The 22,281-nt window shown below is 42.3% G+C and overlaps 1 protein-coding gene across 2 annotated transcripts in view; it reads left to right on the forward strand.

The window, feature by feature from the left end:
• The window catches only part of hspa12a (heat shock protein 12A), a 40,239-nt gene extending 22,711 nt beyond the window's left edge, over positions 1–17,528 (forward strand). The window contains exons 4-12 of one of the 2 annotated variants that reach the window (XM_010870267.4): positions 1,283–1,469; positions 1,896–2,000; positions 2,076–2,192; positions 3,819–3,990; positions 8,952–9,038; positions 9,957–10,061; positions 10,734–10,992; positions 12,879–12,982; positions 13,470–17,528. In XM_010870267.4, the coding sequence (XP_010868569.1) occupies positions 1,283–1,469; positions 1,896–2,000; positions 2,076–2,192; positions 3,819–3,990; positions 8,952–9,038; positions 9,957–10,061; positions 10,734–10,992; positions 12,879–12,982; positions 13,470–14,101 (1,768 nt within the window). In that variant the 3' untranslated portion in view covers positions 14,102–17,528. The remainder of the gene's footprint in view (positions 1–1,282; positions 1,470–1,895; positions 2,001–2,075; positions 2,193–3,818; positions 3,991–8,951; positions 9,039–9,956; positions 10,062–10,733; positions 10,993–12,878; positions 12,983–13,469) is intronic. The other variant, XM_010870268.4, reaches the window with a different exon arrangement.
• Positions 17,529–22,281: the final 4,753 nt, after the last annotated feature.

Below are 22,281 nucleotides of genomic sequence, written 5' to 3' on the forward strand. Positions count from 1 at the left end.
GCTGGCACTCACAATGGAGAGGGAATCAACTTGCATTGCTAAACACTCAAATCAAACATCCTGAGACAAAAACAGCTATTCAGAAATGGCTACCAATTCCTCAAGTAAATGTTCTTACTGGTTCTGTTGGATTTTCACTAAGCCACCCGTTAGTAATATGTACCTTGCATGCAAAAAGGGTTGTAGATATTGATTTCAGAAGTATGGATATAATCCCATTCTCAATGTCTGTGTTACAGACTGTATACACAGTGAAAAGAAAATAAATTAATAATTAACACTTTCACTCTGCACTGCATTTTTTAGTAAGCTATTACTGCAGTGAGGCAAATTCCAGTCCAGAACCTCACGCTATACAGTAGACTAGCTTTATTATCAGCCACGTTTTCACATGTAGGTCATTGAATTACACCACAAAGTGAATTTCAACAGCAGTTTCAATCACAACCATGTTTTCCATTCCTTTACAACGACTAACTGGCTGTTATTACAGATGTTGAAGCGCTTAATGACCATGTTAATTATAGACGTTATTACAATGATGTGCTGTAACACTATGGTGTAATTTGAAGTATCTTTTTTTTTCGATGTTTATCACGATAGGGCGGTGTACAAAACATTCTGCATCGGTATGATGTAGCTAATCTATCTGCCCATAAACTCGGCCAGTGTGGATTAGCTGAAAATAAGCCCTGAGCTTCCAGTGTTTTTTCCCAAATCTTCTAAATGAGTCAGACTCATTACCCACTCAGACTCACGGCCTCATCAGGACACATCTGCAAACTTAAGCTTGTCTCCAAGGGAACTGAACTAAATATAGTTAGCCTTCTTTCCCTAGAACTAGTTTATCTCAATTAGCATAGGTCAAGTTCAGAAAGCCGATAATGACTGTCAATGAAGGACTGCTGAGGGAACACCACTTCAAGTGGTGTGGCTGACCTTGGACATGTCTTTTGTCTGCAGAAATGTTTGTTCAGTTTGACATAGTGATGTGCTACATTATCTTATAAATGCTTTGGCCTGATTGAGCTATATTTAGCCCTTTTTTTAAACTAATAGAGAAGATGCACTGCAGGGAAGTGGCTGGGTTTCTAATCTTATGACTCGCAATGACTTTAAACCCATTTTAAACAGTGCGTTTATGTTACACCCAACCAAATCTCAGAATTTCCCCCCAGAAACGCACACATTGTTAAATATGGTTTTTGTTGTTCCAGATTCAAGCAAATGTTTGCTGCAGTTTTGTTGCTCAATGGTTGAAGTGTTTTCCGGTCATTCCCAGACGCTGGGAGGGTGGAGACCCCGGAGTGTCCAATCAGAAGACCCCTACCACAATCCTCCTGACACCGGACAGGAAGTTCCATAGTTTTGGCTACGCAGCACGTGACTTTTACCACGACCTAGACTCTACAGAGTCAAAGCACTGGCTATACCTGGAGAAGTTCAAAATGAAACTCCACACCACTGCAGTAAGGACACACACACCTTCACACACACCTGCGCACACACACCTGCGCACACCCACCTGTGCACACACACACACACATACACACACACACCTCCACATACACACCTGCACACACACATACAAACACCTGCACAAACACAATAACACACGTCCTTTACTTCCCAGCATCTGTCCTTGTGCTGACTCTGCAGCTAGCTATTGAAGTGCTCTGTGCCAAGTAGGTAACACAGCAAACCAACGTTGGCTCAAGCTACTGTCACTGCACATGCAGTATTTCATCAAAGAGGTTCAAATAAATAAGGCTGTTATATTATGTTGGCTCAATCTTTCTTAGTGTTTATTAGCAATTCTAAAACGGAAGATTGCTGTAACACAGACCTCAAATGTTTTTTTCTGTTGCTATCTCCTCCTTCCTTTGCCCAATTAGAATCTCTCCATCGACACGGAGCTTCATGCAGCCAATGGAAGGAGGGTAAAAGCCATAGATATTTTCGCGTACGCCCTGGCATTCTTCAAGGAGCAAGCTCTGAAGGTAGAGTAAGACCACTGGGACTGACGTGGCTGTTGGGTGGCTCAGAGTGATGATGTTTGACGTGATTCCGAGCAGGAGCTGAGTGACCAGGCGGGGGCAGAGTTTGACAACGCCGACGTCAGATGGGTCATTACAGTGCCAGCCATCTGGAAAATGCCGGCCAAGCAGTTCATGAGGGAGGCAGCTTACAAGGTGGGTTGGCCCCTGTACGTTGAAACACGCGTACGTGTGCACGCCGAAGGCGATCGGCGAGACCCGGGGCGCATGGGCGCCGCCCACATGTACACACACAAGTATTCCTGGTTTCAAAAGACCTTGTCAGCTGTAATCTCCCGTTAACATTTCAAACAACGAGCATGTTACGGATCAAACTGCCTGTCCCTTTTGAAATCACAGGAGTGAAGCCCTCTGTTGTTTCACTGAGGTACTGCACACCCCAGGGAGAGAAGCGAATTACGGCCATGGTTAGCTCTGCAGATAGACGAGAGAGGGGTGGCTGCTGTGGGACGGCGGGGGAAGACAGGGATGAACACTCCTCTCCCAGTCTCCCCTCCCTCCCCCACTGCGGTGCCAGACACAGGCAGACTGATCCATGACTGCAGGAGTGGAGCCACCAGGGAAAGGGATGACTTCATCATCGAGAGAGGAGGAGAGAGAGAGACTATGAGGATGAGACAGTGGATGAGATAGTCGGTAGAGGGTAAAGAAAATGGAGGGTCAACTGTGAGGCTTTTCAAAAGGCTGAGAAGAGGGCTGAATAAAAACATGACTAATACCTTGGTCCTACAGATCACTACGTCTCCATTTCACACTATTGAACTGAACTGGTGAGGCAGGTCGGGTTGTGGTGAGACAGGTCGGGTTGTGGTGAGACAGGCTGGGGTTGTGGTGAGACAGGTTGGGTTGTGGTGAGACAGGTTGGGTTGTGGTGAGACATGCCGGGATTGTGGTGAGACAGGCCGGGTTGTGGTGAGACAGGCCGGGTTGTGGTGAGACATGCCGGGGTTGTGGTGAGACAGGCCGGGTTGTGGTGAGACAGGTTGTTTGCCAGACAAGAGTGAAGGAAGGAGGTTCAGAGGCGGAGGAGTAGGTGGTGAGGGTTGAGAGGTGGGGATAAAATAGACTGTCTGAGAAGGGACAGAGGGGTGGGGGTCCAGTATATTAGACTGTCTGAGAGAGGATCACATGGGTGTGGCAGTCTGTCTGAGGCTACAGCCGTCCAATAGAGACATTGTCCTGCCCTCTGCGGTAAAGAGGGAGGAAGCAGGTGTGTGAGAGAAGGGAGCGGAGAGAGAGGGAGAAGAGAGAGCATGAGTGTGGGAGACAGGATAGAGAGGGAGAGAAGTAGAGCGAGATGGCCAAGAAAAGAGATGAGTTCAGGACGGAGAGGAGAGGGGCTGTTTAGACGGCTTGATCTGCAGCGGGGATAGAGGCTCAGTAAGGGAGGAATTTCCGAGGGGAGGGAGGAGATGGAGAGGGAGGGGAGAAGGAGAGGGAGGAGAGAAGGAGAGGGAGGGGAGAAGGAGTGGGAGGGGAGAAGGAGAGGCTGCATATCTGCAGTCAGTGACTCAGCATCCTCTGGCTAGATCATTTATAATTTGTTGGTGCTGAGGGGAACTGGATGGGAGCAGGCACACTCTTCCCTTAGCCCCCCCCCCTCCCTCTCCCAAGACACCTTCACTGCAACATGCAGATTTTACAGAACAGAGTGTTGTTCTGCAATGCTGAGACTCTGTATCTAGCAGCTAATGTTTTAGTATTGACGTCAATATTGTGTTGACTTCCTGTATTTTCTGTCTGGGTTCTGCCTTCCTCTAGGGTGGTCTGGTTCCCCGCGACAACCCAGAGCAGCTGATCATTGCCCTGGAGCCTGAGGCAGCTTCCATTTACTGTCGCAAGCTCCGCCTCCACCAGATGGTTGACTTTGGCACCAAGACCACCCAGAATGGTTTCAGCCCCACTGAGAATGTGGGGACGGGGATGACCCAGGGTAAACTCCGACCCCGCCAGTCCACAGGCTAATTAGAATATGAATATTACAATAATGTGCCATCATAATTTTACATCTCACATGTGATGATGTCATACATTATGTGCTTCTCAAACTAATTGTGTGCTACAGGTTGATTATTGGTCATACCAAAAAGTGTAAAATCTGTCTTTGAAGGTAAAGTCCAATTTGGATAATTTTATTCAGGAAGGGGGAATAGTTGCTGGCCAGATAGAACCACTGAAGTCATACTGGAATCAGATTTACCTATAATCTCTAAGTGCATTTACTCATCCTCAGAACTTTACTTGATGTATTAGCAAACACAAAACAAAATGCACTCATACTTTTCAGGGGGTGAAAATGTAAGTACACCCCCAGGAAAGTAGTATTTTTGAACATATTTGGAAATGTGGATAAATGAGCTAAATTCCAACCAGGTTAATTGATAATGGTAACCAATTTAACAAATTCCAAAAAAGAAACTTTAAATCCAACTATGCAATTAAAATAAACACAAATGCAATTTCCTTTTCCTGAGAAAGTTAGTACATCCCAAACTTTACGTCACATAAATTGGATAAAATTAGAATAAGTTGCAACAAAACAGGTGTAAATTATTAGAAAATCATTCGAGACTAACCTGGGAGAGTCCAGCCTGATGATTACAAACTTAGTCTTGTTTGGTCTTAACCATATGGGTGCGCAGTAACATATTATGACAAGTTCAAAAGACCTGTCTGAGGCCCTAAGAAGAAAGGTTAATGTTTTCTAATGTGTATTTCCAAGCATCTACAAATAGACAAAATTCCAAGCCACTGCCAATCTACATAGGACAAGTCATCCCACCCAATTCAAAGAGCTGACCGAAAGATACTCATAGCAGTCTACACTCACCTAAAGGATTATTAAGAACACCTGTTCAATTTCTCATTAATGCAATTATCTAATCAACCAATCACATGGCAGTTGCTTCAAAGCATTTAGGGGTGTGGTCCTGGTCAAGACAATCTCCTGAACTCCAAACTGAATGTCAGAATGGGAAAGAAAGGAGATTTAAGCCATTTTGAGCGTGGCATGGTTGTTGGTGCCAGACGGGCCAGTCTGAGTATTTCACAATCTGCTCAGTTACTGGGATTTCATGCACAACCATTTCTAGGGTTTACAAAGAATGCCGCATACATCCAGTATGCGGCAGTCCTGTGGACGAAAAGGCCTTGTTGATGCTAGAGGTCAGAGGAGAATGGGCCGACTGATTTAAGCTGATAGAAGAGCAACTTTGACTGAAATAACCACTCGTTACAACCGAGTTATGCAGCAAAGTATTTGTGAAGCCACAACACGCACAACCTTGTGGCGGATGGGCTACAACAGCAGAAGACCACACCGGGTACCACTCATCTCCACTACAAATAGGAAAAAGAGGCTACAATTTGCACGAGCTCACCAAAATTGGACAGTTGAAGACTGGAAGAATGTTGCCTGGTCTGATGAGTCTCGATTTCTGTTGAGACATTCAGATGGTAGAGTCAGAATTTGGCGTAAACAGAATGAGAACATGGATCCATCATGCCTTGTTACCACTGGGCAGGCTGGTGGTGGTGTAATGGTGTGGGGGATGTTTTCTTGGCACACTTTAGGCCCCTTAGTGCCAATTGGGCATCGTTTAAATGCCACGGCCTACCTGAGCATTGTTTCTGACCATGTCCATCCCTTTATGACCACCATGTACCCATCCTCTGATGGCTACTTTCAGCAGGATAATGCACCATGTCACAAAGCTCGAATCATTTCTAATTGGTTTCTTGAACATGACAATGAGTTCACTGTACTGAAATGGCCCTCACAGTCACCAGATCTCAACCCAATAGAGCATCTTTGGGATGTGGTGGAACGGGAGCTTCGTGCACTGGATGTGCAGCCCACAAATCTCCATCAACTGCAAGATGTTATCCTATCAATATGGGCCAACATTTCTAAAGAATGCTTTCAGCACCTTGTTGAATCAATGCCACGTAGAATTAAGGCAGTTCTGAAGGCGAAAGGGGGTCAAACACAGTATTAGTATGTTTCTAATAATCCTTTAGGTGAGTGTATGAACCCCAGTGTAACATCAAGGATCTTCAGAACTCTTGCCATGATAAATGTTGAAATGTAAGTCAACTGTCAGAAAAACACGACACAAACCTGGCCTACATGAGAGGTCAGAAAGGAAATAAAATATATAATAACACAACATTACCAGACAACACTTGGGTAAAAACAACCTTACAAGAAAGCCTTCAAACATGAGTGAAAGCAATTCTGTGGAGAATAAAAAAAATCCTCCCACTCATAAGAGATTGATAGACAGTTACAAGAAATGGCTACATTAAGTTATTTCAGTCAAAGGGGGCAACACCAGCTATTGAAGCTAAAGGTGTTCTTACATGACTGTATATAAAATGGGTGTTGAATAGGATGGGATGTAAGCTGTGAGTATATAATATAAATGGATTTGCAGTTCATGTACATATTTACAGTGTCAGTAAAGTAGAAGATACAGGGAGATCAGAGAAATGACAGATGGACCTGTTCTATGGACAGGTTACAGCCGTGATATGGCCTTGATTGTTTTTGTTCATGTAAAACACCTCTAGTATGCAAACAAACAGTGTACTTCAATTCATCTTAAAAGACATATAATAAACAAAAATCTTTACATTTACATGCTTAAACATGTTTGGCCCAATTAAAATGTATATATTTTTTGTTTCTGAAATGTGCACAGGGCGTTGCATATTATCTTAAGAAATACTATTTGTATTTTACATTTTTGAGAGGATTCAGGATTTAGCATGGCACATTTACTGATGTCTGAATGCACAGAAGGTCGTTCCAATATTAAATGATGACCCTGTAAAACCATATTATCTAATATAATCCAAATTCACTTGACAGCATGTTAATCAGCCATAGCTAATGGCTATGAACAATTACAATGCCTTTCTTTATGCTTGTTTTTGGCCATCTCAGTCTGGTTGACTAGAGATAGGACTAAGTGGCACTCACAGTAACGTGGACTTGAGAAACTCCCATTTATTTTTGCCCTTATCCATTCTGGAGGTCAAATGTCTATACATAAGCTGAAAGCTGTTTTACACAGTATTCCTTTGGTCGAAATACACTACTTCAGTCTGACTCTAGGCAGTCTTTCCTCAATAACATTCTCCCTTAAAAAAAACGTATTTTGATGTTCTCTGAGAGTGTATCAACCTTTTTAAATTGCCATTTCATAGAGATCTCTGATCTTTGCACGTTGTTATTGTTGAGTGAATTGACACGTTGTGTGATCAACATCGCCTTCACAGAGGCTTGTTGAGAATTCCAAAGTGTTCCAAGGCGTGATTGTATAATGTACTGGGCTCAGGGAGATCATGGAATATGGATTGAATCCATTCTCCTCAGTGTCAGTGACCTTGATGAGAAGCTGACATTTACCCAAGCTGTCAATTTGAAAACTATAGGCTTCAGTCCTGAAATAACAAGCATTTTGTCGAACCTATCATTCTGAATGTCACTAACTGCTATGGTTACACTGTACTAAATATATTATCATTGTTGTATCATTGTTATTGTAGTATTATCTAAAATACTATATAAATAAAGGATTTGCTATTTAACTGGACACATCTTTGATCACAGTGATCATCGCCTCCATCAAGGTTTTCTGTGCTAGCCCCATGCTGTCATAGACTAGTTAATCTGTCTTCCTGTTTTTCTTCTGGAGACAAGCTGAGTTTGGACTGCTTAGTTCCAGGCCTAAAGCTATGACTATGCAGTGTAAGACTTGAGTTTCCATTTTCCCTATTTTGTTACATTCCTCTAAGATACATAGTTTGTTCTGTAGAGATTGTTGTTTAAGGCTTTATTCTGGATAAGCATACAGTGGATATGCATTTTTATCTAAATGTTTTCTATAGTAATTAGGGAATATTTAGTGGGTTTGAGTAAAACATGCAAGAAATAGACGCATTGTGGGTGTAGGCTGTTTTGCTGGCAGGTCAGAGAGAGGTTGGAAAACATTTCTGAATCTGGGCTCTCCAGTAGGATGTTGCACGTCATTTCCAACTGAGGTATATTTATGTTCAAAAAGGAAACTTACAGGATGGAAAGGTCCAGCTGCTATTGTTTCCTCCTTACATTTAACCATAACTGCCGCTCATTTGCTGGAGCAGCAGTCGCCATAGCCAACTGCCGACATTCTCCCAGCGTTCCTGGAAGGTGATGTCTTCATTGTGTTTTGACATGTTGATGGTGGTGAGGTGGTGATAACATGGAGCTCTCACGCCCTCCTGGAGTTGGAAAGTCCTCCTCCTTGTGTGTATTGTTTCTCCACTGATGGAGGAAATGTCCTCCTCACACCCTTCGATGTGAGCATGCCACTACTACTACAACTACTACTACTACTACTACTACTACTACTACTACTACTACTACTACTACTACTACTACTGTCCCTTCCTGTTGTTAAACCAGTGATTACATGGTCAATATGTAAATATTAATGTCACTTCAGCTTGTCGGTACTCATCATAAGTGCATTCTCCAGTTTTGAACGTTAAGTACAGAATGTCCCTTACTTGGTCAGTTATCTTGTTCCTTTGTAGCTAACTCATTTCAATGCCTAAAGGAAGAACATTTAATCTGCATCAACAGTATGCTGATAATTCCAACCTGAAAGTGAAATACTCATTCCAGATAGCCTCACAGTGGATTTGCTTGTTCCTGCAAGACACCACAATGACCCTGGAAAGGGGCATAGAGACAGTTCTGCCACTGACTTCACGCCTATATCCTACACATCATGTACTGTAGCCCTGTCATCCTGTTGCTTGACTTACATTGTATGACCCACACAGCTCGCCCAAAGCGCTTTCACCCTTCTCACACTCAATCATTCTTTTTCTGTCAATAACCAGCCAAGGAGCATGTCCGGAGCAAACGGCAGAGCCGCACCTTTTTGGTGGAAAATGTCATAGGGGAGCTTTGGTCGGAGCTGGAAGAAGGTAGAGTCTCTTTCTCACTTTTACGCATCTGTTTCTCTCTCTACTGTCCTAAGCCGCTGATCACGCAAAGTGCTGTTTTTTCACTGCCCTGTTAAACAATTACATCGTGCTTATTGAGTGTGAGGACATACTGTTTTTAGTTTTGGGCTAACTACAGTTTACACTCCCAATTATGTTGCACCACTAATCAAGTGCTTCCTGTAGGTGTGGCTGGGTATTGACGTCAGTGGTCGTACGGTGGTTTCCATGACTACATGGTGATTACTGACCACTGTGACTTGTGGGCATACTGATAGTGGGTTATTTAAAATGCAACAGAGGGGTAAAGTCACCAGCCGGGTTTGTTGGTGGTTAGTATGTCAGTATGGTTGCCTGGCCTTGTCATGCTCTGGCGCCCCCTTGTGGCTGGATTGGTGCCTGTGCGCGCTATCAAGGTAGAAGGTCGCGTAATGCGTTCCCTCTGGTATATAAGGACTCGGTCTAGACCGCCCGGTTGAGCGTGATAAGAATCAGGACGGCATCCAATGTGCTTCGCAGGACACATGTTTTGACATTGACTGTCCCGTGTGCGCTGGGAGTTGCTGGTGGGAGGTTAGGGTTTTAATCCCAGATTGGATGTTTTGAAATTGGGGAGACAATTGGGGTAAAAAACTAAACACAAAAATTGGCTTATTCTTTATCTATGTCCTCCATGCCTCTATTGCCATAGTGTTTATGTTTCTACACTGTTTCCAGGTCACCAGTACCCATTTGGGGTTTCAGGGCACAACAGTGTCCTGACCATTCATGTTCAATATCCGCTAAGCGTTTCCCAGAAACAAAAGCAGCTTTACAAGGGAAATCTGCCTGTTTCAGAGGTGCTGTTGCTAGTCTTCAGGTCCTCGTCGTCCAATGGCATTCTTCTCTCTGTGTCCCCAGGTGACCGCTATGTAGTGGTTGACTGTGGTGGAGGAACGGTTGATCTCACAGTCCATCAGATCCGGCTCCCAGAAGGACATCTCAAGGAGCTCTATAAAGCCTCAGGTAATGACACTGGGTCTGTATCAGCGTGTTTACACAATGGTTTCTCCTAAGTCAGCGAGGAATAAATAAAGCATGACTGTGCATTAAGTCAGGGCAGCTCAATCCTGTTTCCTGTTCCAGAGTTACCGTCCTTGATGTTTTTCTTTCAACCACAATTGTGACTTACCTGATTTGGCTTTTTATACAGGTCATTATTAGAATCAGGTGTGGTAAATTAGGAATAGAAAACCTCCAGGAACGTTGCTGTCATGGAACAGGATTGAGCAGCCCTGCATTAAGTTAAAGAAAACATGTTACGTAAAATTTCGTAGGGTCCCCTGGGAAACACTGTCTGAAAATATTGGTTCCTACCCTGTCACAAATTCCTCCCTGGCTCATTCATTCATGTTAAATGCTGCCCATTTAATTCCCCTCTAATTATATTTCCACATGATTTCAACGGTTTAGAAATATGAGTAAGTAGACCTAGATTTTTTTAGCCCACAGTAATGCAGCCCTTTGCATCACTAAGTGGGATTTCTAATCAAGTATAGAAAATTTATGATTATTTTTGTGAGTTGGAAGTCAGACCGATCCAATCATAACATTTTGAAACACTGTTTTGTGATATTTATGCCCAGCCACAAGGCTCCTTTTGACATGTTATTGACCAGATTCTTGTCACCTCCTCAGGCGGTCCTTACGGCTCCATTGGTATTGACTACGAGTTTGAGAAGCTCCTGTGTAAAATCTTTGGGCCTGACTTTATCGATCAGTTCAAGATCAAGCGGCCAGCTGCTTGGGTGGATCTGATGATCGCGTTTGAGTCCCGGAAACGGGCGGCGGCCCCAGACAGGACCAATCCCCTCAATATCAACCTGCCCTTCTCTTTCATCGACTACTACAAGAAGTTCAGAGGTCACAGTGTGGAGCACGCCCTGCGCAAAAGCAAGTGAGTGTTGTCATGTGAATGTGTTTCGGAGAGTAAGAGGATGGTCCAGAATACCGCCGGTACTGATAGCACTCACTTATATCCCTAGTGAGTGATTACACGATTACCCAAGCATGTCTTTTTAAGCCTGGCCTAGCTGACCTACAGTACGGAACACATCCACTTGATGTATGTGTGTATTGGAATACAGACTTAGGTCCTCCGTATAGATCTACAGTTGTTACATATCACATGGGGTGGCAGGGTAGCCTTGCGCTCAAGCCGTTGGGCCAGTAAACAGAATATTACTGGTTCTGATCCTGACCCGGTAAGGTGAAGATCTAAGATCTGTATACCCGAGCATGGTATTGATTTTTTTATTCCCAGGTATTTCCTGAAAAGGAACATAAAACATGAAATAACTCATTTGCAGCAAATCACTAGTATTTAATCTTTTATCATCGTTAGGACCAAATGTTATTCATTTGGTTTTGTATGTATGCTATGAATGAGATTAGATACAGTGTATTATCCAACACTTACAATCACTGAATACCAAAACACACAATGTAATGCAGTGGGGTAAAAAGCCAGATAATCTGTCTATACAGTGAGGACCACTCCAGTATAAATCCGTTGTCCAGGCACAGGCAATGATCATCCATTTAACTCAATAGTTATTGTACCTGTTTGTTTTTAAGTCTTCCCATCATTAAACTGTGGCTGCTCTGAAATGCAAAGCTGTGGCAGAATTCATGGAAATGTCACCTCTTTCATTTTCTAATGAGTTGAATGAACAGGGGCCGTCCAAACATTCATTGATGTGCACAGTCACTCCATTTAGTTTGAAAATGCCTAGTCAGCTAACTGAGGAACACATTTTCCCTTCTGAATTCAGCTTTTCCCTCTCAACTACCTTACAGTCAGTCAGCTAATTAAGAGATAGCAGGCGTCTGCTGGAAAATACAGTAGACTAGTTTCATTAGCTGACTAAGTGTGCCCACTCAGGTGGATTCAATTCAAATTACCTCAAACAAAAATAGTCTGAAATGCTTTCTTCCAGCCTACACATGTGCATTAGTAGTGGTACAGTACACTAATGAATGTTTGGTGCCATGTTATGCACTTTAATTCACTAAAGATGACTCAAAATTACTCAATTACTTAAACCCTTCATATACTGTACAAAGACGTTTCGATAATAACCTCAGAGAACAGGTGTGAAAGAAATGCCCGAGCAAAGCATGCAGAAACCAGAAGATTACAGATTTCCAGCTGTGACCATGGAGCTCGTTAAGGCTAGTTTGAACCCTTCATGTAGACTGACTGTTAATAGTACTGTCTTGCATGCATATAGATTTACATTCTGCATTCAACTCAAATGACCTTGGAGATGTTCAGATTCCAGAAACCTGAACCTCCTTTGGGTCCTCTGAGTCATAACTCTAAATCATTTTGGTCCATCTCACTGTGCTGGAATAGCGTGTGCGAAACCGAGAAGTCACTGGCAAGCACGCACACTCGTACACACACCAAGCAGAATTATCGGAAGGCACCAGAAGGATTCTATACGTTATAGGACCTGTCACAATAACCAGACAGAGAGGGGGAGGAGTACAATCTGGTCTCATGTAATCTACTGCATAGAGGCATACTCAACATAGATTTAATCGGACATCACTGTGTTAAATCTCCATATGTGTACCAAGAAGCACAATGTGTAGAAGGTAGTGAAAGACACTGGTATATGATATTTATTCGGGGGATTTATCTCCCCTCCTCAAGCCATTATAGGCCACCTGCTGACACTGTATCAGTGCTTTTACTGTAGTCTACCAGTCTACCAGTCTGGTAATCAGAGCAGGATCAATAATGCCATGCTTGTCTGTCCTCTCATGTCTGTTTAGCGTGGACTTTGTGAAGTGGTCCTCCCAGGGCATGTTGAGAATGAACCCTGATGCCATGAACGCCCTCTTCAAGCCGACCATCGACCACATCATTCAGCACCTTAGTGAGTAACCACTATTATGACAATGACCTGTTGTCTTGAAGGGTGAAGCGGTCCTCCCAAGCCCTTCTTAACAGTCACCCAGGGAGGCTCCTTATGTACTATACTAGCAGTGTCTGAAAGATGTTATTTGTGATGACTAGGAAATCTTTCCAGGTGTTTTCGTGTGAGGGTTGATAAACTCAGAAAGACTGGCTTCAGAATTTAATGAAACGTTGATTTTTATGAGGTCTGAACTCGCATTCAAAATGGCTGAGGCTCATGTTTCATTTGACTTCTCAAGCCTTATGTGTTGAAACACTGCAGCCCATTTCATGTTAATCTAAGCCATACCTACACCCTTTTGGTGATGTGTGTTCAAGATTTTCTCCGGCACTACCCATGCTTATTGGTTTTGGCCTCTACCCACCCCCCCCCCTTCCCCCGCTAAAAACACCACTTCACCCATACTGAAGGGAGGACATCTGCCTGAATAACCATCTCCTTTCAGCTGACCTCTTTGAGAAGCCGGAGGTGTGCGACATCAAGTTCCTGTTCCTGGTGGGGGGCTTCGCCGAGTCGCCACTCCTGCAGCAGGCCGTCCAGAACATGCTGCAGGGGCGCAGCCGCATCATCATCCCCCACGACGTGGGCCTCACCATCCTCAAGGGAGCCGTCCTCTTCGGACTGGACCCCGGCGTCATCAAGGTGCGCCGCTCACCCCTCACCTACGGCGTGGGCGTCCTCAACCGCTACGTGGAGGGCAAGCACCCGCCGGAAAAGATGCTGGTGAAGGACGGCACGCGCTGGTGCACCGACGTCTTCGACACCTTCATCGCCTGCGACCAGTCGGTGGCCCTGGGCGAGACGGTGAAGCGCAGCTACACGCCCGCCAAGCCCAGCCAGCAGGTCATTGTCATCCACATCTACTGCTCGGAGAAGGAGGTCGTGAGCTTCATCAGCGAGCCTGGCGTGAGGAAGTGCGGCACTCTGCGGCTGGATGTGACCGGTACGGAAAGCACCGCCGCCCGCCGGGAGATCCAGACGCACATGCAGTTCGGGGACACGGAGATCCGGGCGATGGCAGTGGACGTCGCCACCGCGCGTTCAGTCAAGGCTAGCATTGACTTCCTTAGCCAGTAAAATGCACGAAATAGAACTAAAAAGTTTCAAAGGGTCGAAGGAAGGTTAAACGTCAGCAGGCACACAATGAGCCGGGGGCTAGAATGCTGTAGGAGTGTAGCGGATCTTTTAAGCCTGTTCAGATTCCCTGTAACATGAGTTCTAGTCTGATTCTGCTTTTGCTGGTCAGGAACAAACTTGCACTCAGGTGTTATCCCTGTGTTTGTCTCTCTAGGCTTAAATGTGAGCTGCATTAATGCCCTTCACTCTAGAATTGTCCTTGAGCGAATACATACATGCAACACAGCTTTGTACTGTAGGTGCTTACTGTTAAGGAAAGGGACAACCTGGTTTCAGGTCCATTGTGTGGTTTCTCTGGTTGTGTGCTGTAGCGGTGCTGGCTCATGGTAGCTAAGTGAATACTGTAGTGGATACTATAGTAGCCTAGTCCAATTTCACAGCTCATACAGCCACAACTCAATGCCTTTGCTTCCCCTCCAACCCTGGCTCATAGGACAATATTTTCATAACTGCTGTGATTGATTAAGACATTTAAAGCCAGACACCTGGGGCTTCCATGAACAGCAGTTCTATAGATTCATTAGCAGTGCTCTATAATTCAGATATGTATCCTAATGATGAGAGCAGAGTTTTATTGGGCGAGGGTTGGAGGAGCAACAGAGACAATGAAGGAAGGCAGTGTTTCACCTTTAAAAACACATTTGATCTGTTGTCACTTTCCCTGGACAGATTTCCAGTCTGAATTTATCTTTACCTTCTCCTGTGATAAGGCAGACAATATTCCATAAAACAGTTATATTACCCTACAAAAACAAGCTTAGCTTTTAAAATACATTTGAAATCATGGAAACTAAGTTAAGTTTGGGTCAACATTTTATCATACACCTATCCTGTCAACAATATCTGTTAACGGCAAAGGCTGGCTGCTAAGTGTTGTTCATTGTGCACTGCAAAATAATCTGTGTTTGAAACACAGACTAACACCCACCCGTTATGACATCAGGCTTGATTGTGAAGACTATCATTTCTCACAAACTGCTTAAAAATCCACCAAACTAGTTAACATCCTGCACTGATTCAGAGCAGAATATCAATCCAAGAATGTGAAATGTTTGGAGAATACATACAAGTGAAAACGTTGACAATGCTGCTAGCTGAACCTGCCAACTGATTAGAATATAGCCTAGTCATTGCAATGTGCTTTGTTGTTGCATTCATTTGTTAAGCTTATGATACAACAGAGGATAAAAAGCCACTGAATTTCCTTTTTGAATATTTCAAATTTAGGAGATTTATGTACAAGCCCTTTGGGAAAGATTTCTTCTGTAAATACAGTATTTAAATATTGTACAGATTTGTTTTTTTATTTTAGCAGGTTTTGAGCAGAGTTTTGTTTGCTTTCATCTCAACATGTTTTATTGTTTTCATCAGCCGTACCATGTGAGTCAAGGCAGAATTTGAATGGCACATTCATCGACTGTGAATGAAAGTGAGCCTTGCCTGTGTGTTGCCCTGTAATTGACAAAAAAAAAACACTTGAATACCTTGGTCCTTAAAACATGAGTGGTTATTGTTATCAAATATGGAGTTTCTTTGGTTGGGCAATTTTCTGTTCGCTTTCTGTCTGTTTACATTTAGTTTTTACAATATAATTTCAATTGTCATCTGTACCAATTGGCTTCTGAGAAAAAAAAGATTTTGCATTCAAAACATTGATAAGAAATCTTTGTTGAATATTTCTATCTAGAATTATTGCCAATTCACACTGACAGACAGACATAAAGACAACTGAAACTATCCCTTAAACTGCAAAAAATAAAGTGACCATTCCAATCCTCTGCAATTCTGTCCCTAAAATGATTATACAAGTGCAAATTATAAAAGAGCAATAACAATCTGCAATTATACCTTATTATTCCTTTACCACGATTTAGCACAACCACTGAATATGTGCTTCCATTTTACCTGTGTTTAACAGCTACAGTTACTGCTGTTGAAATATTAGATCATGAATAGAAGGAAAGAAAATGACAATAAGAAAGATTTCAGAATATGAGTTCAATTAAAAATATATCACTAATATTAATGGATTATTATAGCTTTTCATTCTGGAAAAATTTGTGTTTGTGTTATATAGCGCCTAACACGAGATGTCAGAGCACTGCAGCATGTTGGCATGTACTGGTGAACTCACTTAGACACAATTAACAACGCCTCTAGTGCAAATTAAAGACAGGTAGGGTATTCTTCACTAGGATCTGGGCTTTGCGCTGGATTTGAATTGATTTTGTTTCCAACAATAGCTGCAGTTCAAAGATGCACAGTTTGAGTGGCTTGTTACCAGATTTTGTTTAGACCATGCATGACGACCTTACTTGAATGTCTACGGTCTTCCCGCATTGTTCCTCTAGGCGAACACTAAACTGGGGTTTAAAAAGAATTAACCGAATTTAGGTTGACCTTGCTTCATTTGTTGATGTGAAAAGATGCTTAGGCTTTCATCTCTAATGCTGTCTCTGGGACTCTCCTGCAGTGCACGTATTGCATGAGTAACTCTTAACAAGGTTTCGGTTTGAGGGTAGGTGTGGTGACAGTGGTACAACATCATGTGTGAAGAAAAGTGTGACCTTTTCAACTCCAGCTACAATGACCAATGAACCAAAACTGCTACGGTAACATTTATTCGATCTCACGCCGTAATCATAAACACATCTTCCCAACTGATTGAAATCCAATCCCTGAAGTGCCCAGATATGCCCGCTCTCCATTCTAACTGATTTAATGCTCAACGATCAACCCATTCCCGTAATGATGAAGGTAGATGGATGACTTGTGTTCAAAGATGTAATGACAAAATGAGTTTCTTTAATGTATTGCTACTTTGATAAATACGATTTGGTGCAGTCTCCAGTAATACACCAAATATTGTACGTAGCTGCTCGGTATTCAAAGCTGTCAGTATGAATATATGTTTAGCATTTCGTTGATTGTGTTGGTTCTTTAATACAGCAGGATACCATTGGCACTATAAATGGATAAAAAAAAATGATTCTGTGAAGTGATTTGTATGACTCTGGAGTTAAAAGGGTTGATTGACAATTAAGCAGCGTCATTCTAGCTAGCTTCAGCATACTTAAACCAAGTGCTTAAATCCTAATTAAGAATTTACAATATTACAGGACATGAACGTTCACTGCTTCTTGATTCGGTGCTTGTTATAGGAGTCACCAAACTATTCAGCCATCATTGCCACTCTTAAATGTTTCACAAATTAAATGTCTTTCAGTTTATTCTTTGGTTGGCACACATTATGTTTCTATTACTGAAGTCCTGCTTTTACCATTTTCAATTACATTTGTTGTATTCAATGCCAAGTATCCACAGCCGAACTGTCATCCAATAAAATTCTATGTGTATTTCAAAGAAATCTGACTACCTTGTTATTCGTTACAAAATGTGTAACAGGAAGAAAGGAAGAAGAAACCAGATTATGGTCTATGACCAACCAATGCTGCTTGATAATTAATATTTGAAACAAAAGCTACAATGTATTATACAATCAATCATAATTTTGGAAACAATTCAAATTAATATATTTTTTTTCTTAGCAGTTATGACACAGGACATGTTTTGAAATTGTTGTAGAGTTACACTTCAGTGCAACCAATATCTTTATGTATTCTATTCTGCAGAACATGTGATGAGGTAAATCCAAAATTGACAGAGTTCATTTAATTTGTGTGACCAATCTGGGCATGTTCTTCAGGGCTTGAGTAGACAAGGAGAATATCTGAAAAGCAACACTACTCTCTAGTGGACAGTTTAAGAAACTACAGTGAATTGAAATTATTTCTTTGAAAAATTATAATATTAATGGCTTTGATATTTATTGACTCCTTTCCGGGTAACGTCTCACATCTGAAAATGAAGCAGTTATGTTTTCGAGACTTCCTACAACATTAGTTCACACTCTGCTGCTTTCTGTCTGATGTCTTCATCTAGATCAGAACAGGATATTACGAGATGAGTCGATCCTGATTTAGCTCCAGCTGAGTGGTGTGTGGAGTTGGGACGTTATTGAGACATAAGTCCATACTATCCACCGGATCTCTGTATCTAATAGGCCTAATGGCTTTGGAGTACCTTATATAGTACTTAAAGGTCAAATACGGGGGTGCTCATGCTTGTCCTGTTCCACGCGCACGTTTTGGTGTGAAATGGAAATGTGGTTTTCTATTTTTTTTTTTTGCATACCCCCTCCATCTGAGACACCCTCAGTGTGGTCACAGCCAGGGATCTACAGTCCTGCAATAACGTAATACAGCGATGATTAGCCGAATTTGTCCTGGGTTTGAAGGTGTGAAAAAAGCACGGGCTTCACACCAACCTTATTGTGCTATTCTGTACTCTGATGGTACTGCTGTGTCATTATTCAATTTGAATGTACATAGATTGGCATTATAAATCCACTGCTAAATTGTAGTTAGCCTCAAGCGCCCTCGCTAATGATCCAACAAGCTGAATATGAAACTAAACCCAGGCACTTCTTATTCAATCAATGTGCGCATTTAGGAGCGAGTGTGTTATTTTAATACAGGAGTGTTAGTGGAGAGTCTCTCAACCCCACGCGGGGCAAGGTTGTTTTTCGTCGGTGTATGTGCGAAAGGGGGATGGGGGGGCTGTGGGCGCCAGATTGGTGCGGTGGTCGCCCCCGAAATGGCTGGAAAGTAGGGCAGTTGCTACAGCAATTTCAAGGGGCAAATCTCTCGAAGTAGGCCCTTCAACTGCTGTTGCGATCCCTCCCACACCCTCTCACACACACTCTCCACTACTCTGTCAGGGAAGCGGTGAGGTTTGAAGCTGTGTGTATGTTATCATTCCATTTGGAGCACGTTTGGGCTCTGCTGAGCTGCCCCCCTCCCTCCCCTTTGTTAGGGTACCTAGCCATCGTTTGATTTCATTAGTATGTGTTTGCTTAGCAGACACCCTTATCTATGAAGTGAATATTGATGAGAGAGCTGTCTGGATAACCTACCTCCATACACAGAGACACAAACACACACAGACACACACATGAACAAACACGCTTGTTTTACTATACATGTGAGGACTTTTTAGGGGACGAAAATGTAATTCTAGTAAAAAAACTAAAACATTCTCTAACCCCTAACTTTAACTTGAAACCCCAAATCCTAGCTATAAACACTAAACCAAATGCAAAAAAACTAACCTTTAAGGCTTAACTTTAATCTTGGCTCTAACTTTAACCCCAAGCTTAAAAAAGCAATTTCTAGAAATGGAGGGTAATCACCTGCCCACATGAACATAAACACAGGCACATACACACGCACACACACACACACACAGCCACATACACACAGGCACATACATGCACACACAGGCACATACAAACAAATTGTGTGAAGATGAAGCGGGTCTAGGTGCCATACATATTAACATATTCCAGCTCCAATTACATAAACAGAATCCAGTGGTAGACGCGATTGCATGTTTGGGGATTTTGTACAAGAGTTTTATATAAATTACTGTTACATGTTGTAGTAAAGCCATGGCAAAGTTAGCAGAGACAAATGTTTTTCCTAATGTGGGTACACCAACTTCCCTTGAGTAAGCCTCACCCAGTACAGAGTCCTAGTGTGCTAAGGGCTTCTAAATATCAAATGTTTAGGACCGGCCAGACACCATCCGTACCCCTTTAACACTCTGTGGTTATCTAGATAACACACTCCATATGAAGGAAATACAAAAAACATCACATTTAATAAGCAAGGATTCAGAAGACTGGTATTCAAGGAGTCCAACAAAGCAATTATATATTCCAACCATTATCTAATCCAAAGTTATCAAACCCTTTCTCTGTCATTCATAGAGTACCATCCTTTTGTATACACATCCAATTATAGAACTGTACACACACGGAAAAATCTTTTCTCTGTCATCTGTCGTGTTTTCCTCTGTTTTAAGTATACCTTGCTAATGCTTGACCTGCCTGTGCTTTGTTAGCTTCAAAGCCACCCCCAGAGCTCAGGGAGCACTGATCAAAATGAAACGCTGTCATCCACAAATTCCCTCAGACAAACAGCCATAATTACTGGAATTAGACAGCTATTTTGTCATTAGCCTCAACATTCAATGAGCCTATTACAAAGAAACAGAAAAGAAGGACAGTGACGGATGTCTCGAGGCAGATTTGAAGACATAAGCACTCCCCCCACACACCCCTTAGCCCCATATTAAATTCTGTGTCTAATACTATAATGTAGTCGCTCTCAAGGCTGTGGCTCTACAGATTGTTCTGATTGGTATTGTGCGAAGGCTGATGGCTCGACTCTGAGAAGTCACTGCATGCAAATGTACTTTGTTAGCGCTCTGATGAAAATGGCAGCTTGCCTTTTAATGCTGTATTTTCCCCAGGCGTAATCATAGGGTGGGTATTCAAATAAATGAAGACAAAACAATGAGACCCAATCAGGACTTCATAAGCTGGTAAAAGGCCAGGGACACATTAATGAGAGAGACTAGGGCTGTTGGATTTCTACATATATAGGACACATTAGGCAGGTCTTTGGGCTGGCTGCACTCGGTGTCTGAATGGGAATGGGAGAGAAATGATCTTAGCGTGTCATTTAGTGTGGATTTGTGCTTGCACAAACCCTAGCTGAGCATCCCAACTCGTTATCTCTTGTACAAGTTGAATGGATTTGTTATCAATGGTTGCGGGATTTGCAAGCGACAAGAGTTTCTTGCAAATCACCAACAATCAATCCTTAAACAAAATCAAGTATATTCTGAAAACGTTTTCCTGTATTAATTTTTTTCTTGTTCAACAACAGCCCTTTCAGCCTAATTTTAACTGAAACTTTTGCCTGTGAACATAGTATATCACTGCATCCACAATGCAAGTTAAAACCCGACCATGCAAAGAATAAATCATATATAAACAAAATTCCCAAAAAATAGATCATTTAAGATGGACTGAGTGGAAAACTGGCCTGTGGCCTTATTAATCAAAATTAGAAAAATGTTTTGGGAATCATGGACCCCGCATCCAATAGGAGAGGGACCATCCATCTTGTTATCAGCTCACAGTTCAAAATCCAGAATCTGTGATGGTATGGGGGTGCATTAGTGCACATGGCATGGGTGACTTGCACATCTGTGAAGGCACCATTAATGCTGAACAATATATACAGCAATCCATATGCTGCAATCCAGATTATATATTTTTCAGGGAAGGCCTTGCTTTTGTCAACAAGACCGTGCCAAACATCATTCTGCACATATAACAACAGCATGGATCTGTAGTAAAAGAGTCTGAGTGCTGAACTGGCCTGCCTGCAGTCCTGACCTGTCACCCATTAAAAACATTTGGCGCATTATGAAACGTAAAATACAACAAAGGAGACCCTGAACTGTTGAGTGGTTGAAATCCTATTTCAAGCAAGAATGGAAAAACATTTCACTTAAAACTACAGCAATTTGTCTCCTCAGTTCCCAAACACTTGCAGTGTTGTTAAAAGAAGAGTTGATGCAACGCAGTTTTTTACTGGCATCAAATTCAAAATGAGCATTTATTTTTCCAACACAATAAGATTTCTCAGTTTCAACATTTGATATGTTGTCTTTGTTCTATTTTCAATTAAATATAGGGATTAAATGATTTGCACGTCATTGCATTCTGTCGTCCAAACATTTTTAGAAACCGGGTTGTATTTATTTTCCTTCATTGTGTATCTCAACTAAGCAAGTTTACTCATGTTGGCCTGGGTATTTTGATTGACTGACACCACCTTGTCAGTATATTGTGTGATTCTACACTAATGGTCTGTGTTCTAATAAAAAAGTAAGGCACAAGGGGCTATGGTATATATCCAATACCATGGCTAACAGCTATTCTTAGGCACAACACTTTGTGGAGTTCCTTGCCACAACTCTTAGCCGTGGTATATTGGCAAAATGCAACAAAATCTCTAGATGCTGTACTGCTCAATTACAACACAGACAATTACTCTAGGTTTCAATCCATGTCTCCATGTTTTAATTGTTTTCAGAACTGGTATTATAAACCGGTTACCCATATAATTAGAGCAGTAAAAAGTGATGTGTTGTCATACCTGTTGTCGATATACTATGGCAAAATACATATAGTATCCGCATTA

The sequence above is a fragment of the Esox lucius genome, chromosome 6 (assembly GCF_011004845.1).
Source record: "Esox lucius isolate fEsoLuc1 chromosome 6, fEsoLuc1.pri, whole genome shotgun sequence".
Taxonomy (NCBI): Eukaryota; Metazoa; Chordata; class Actinopteri; order Esociformes; family Esocidae; genus Esox; species Esox lucius.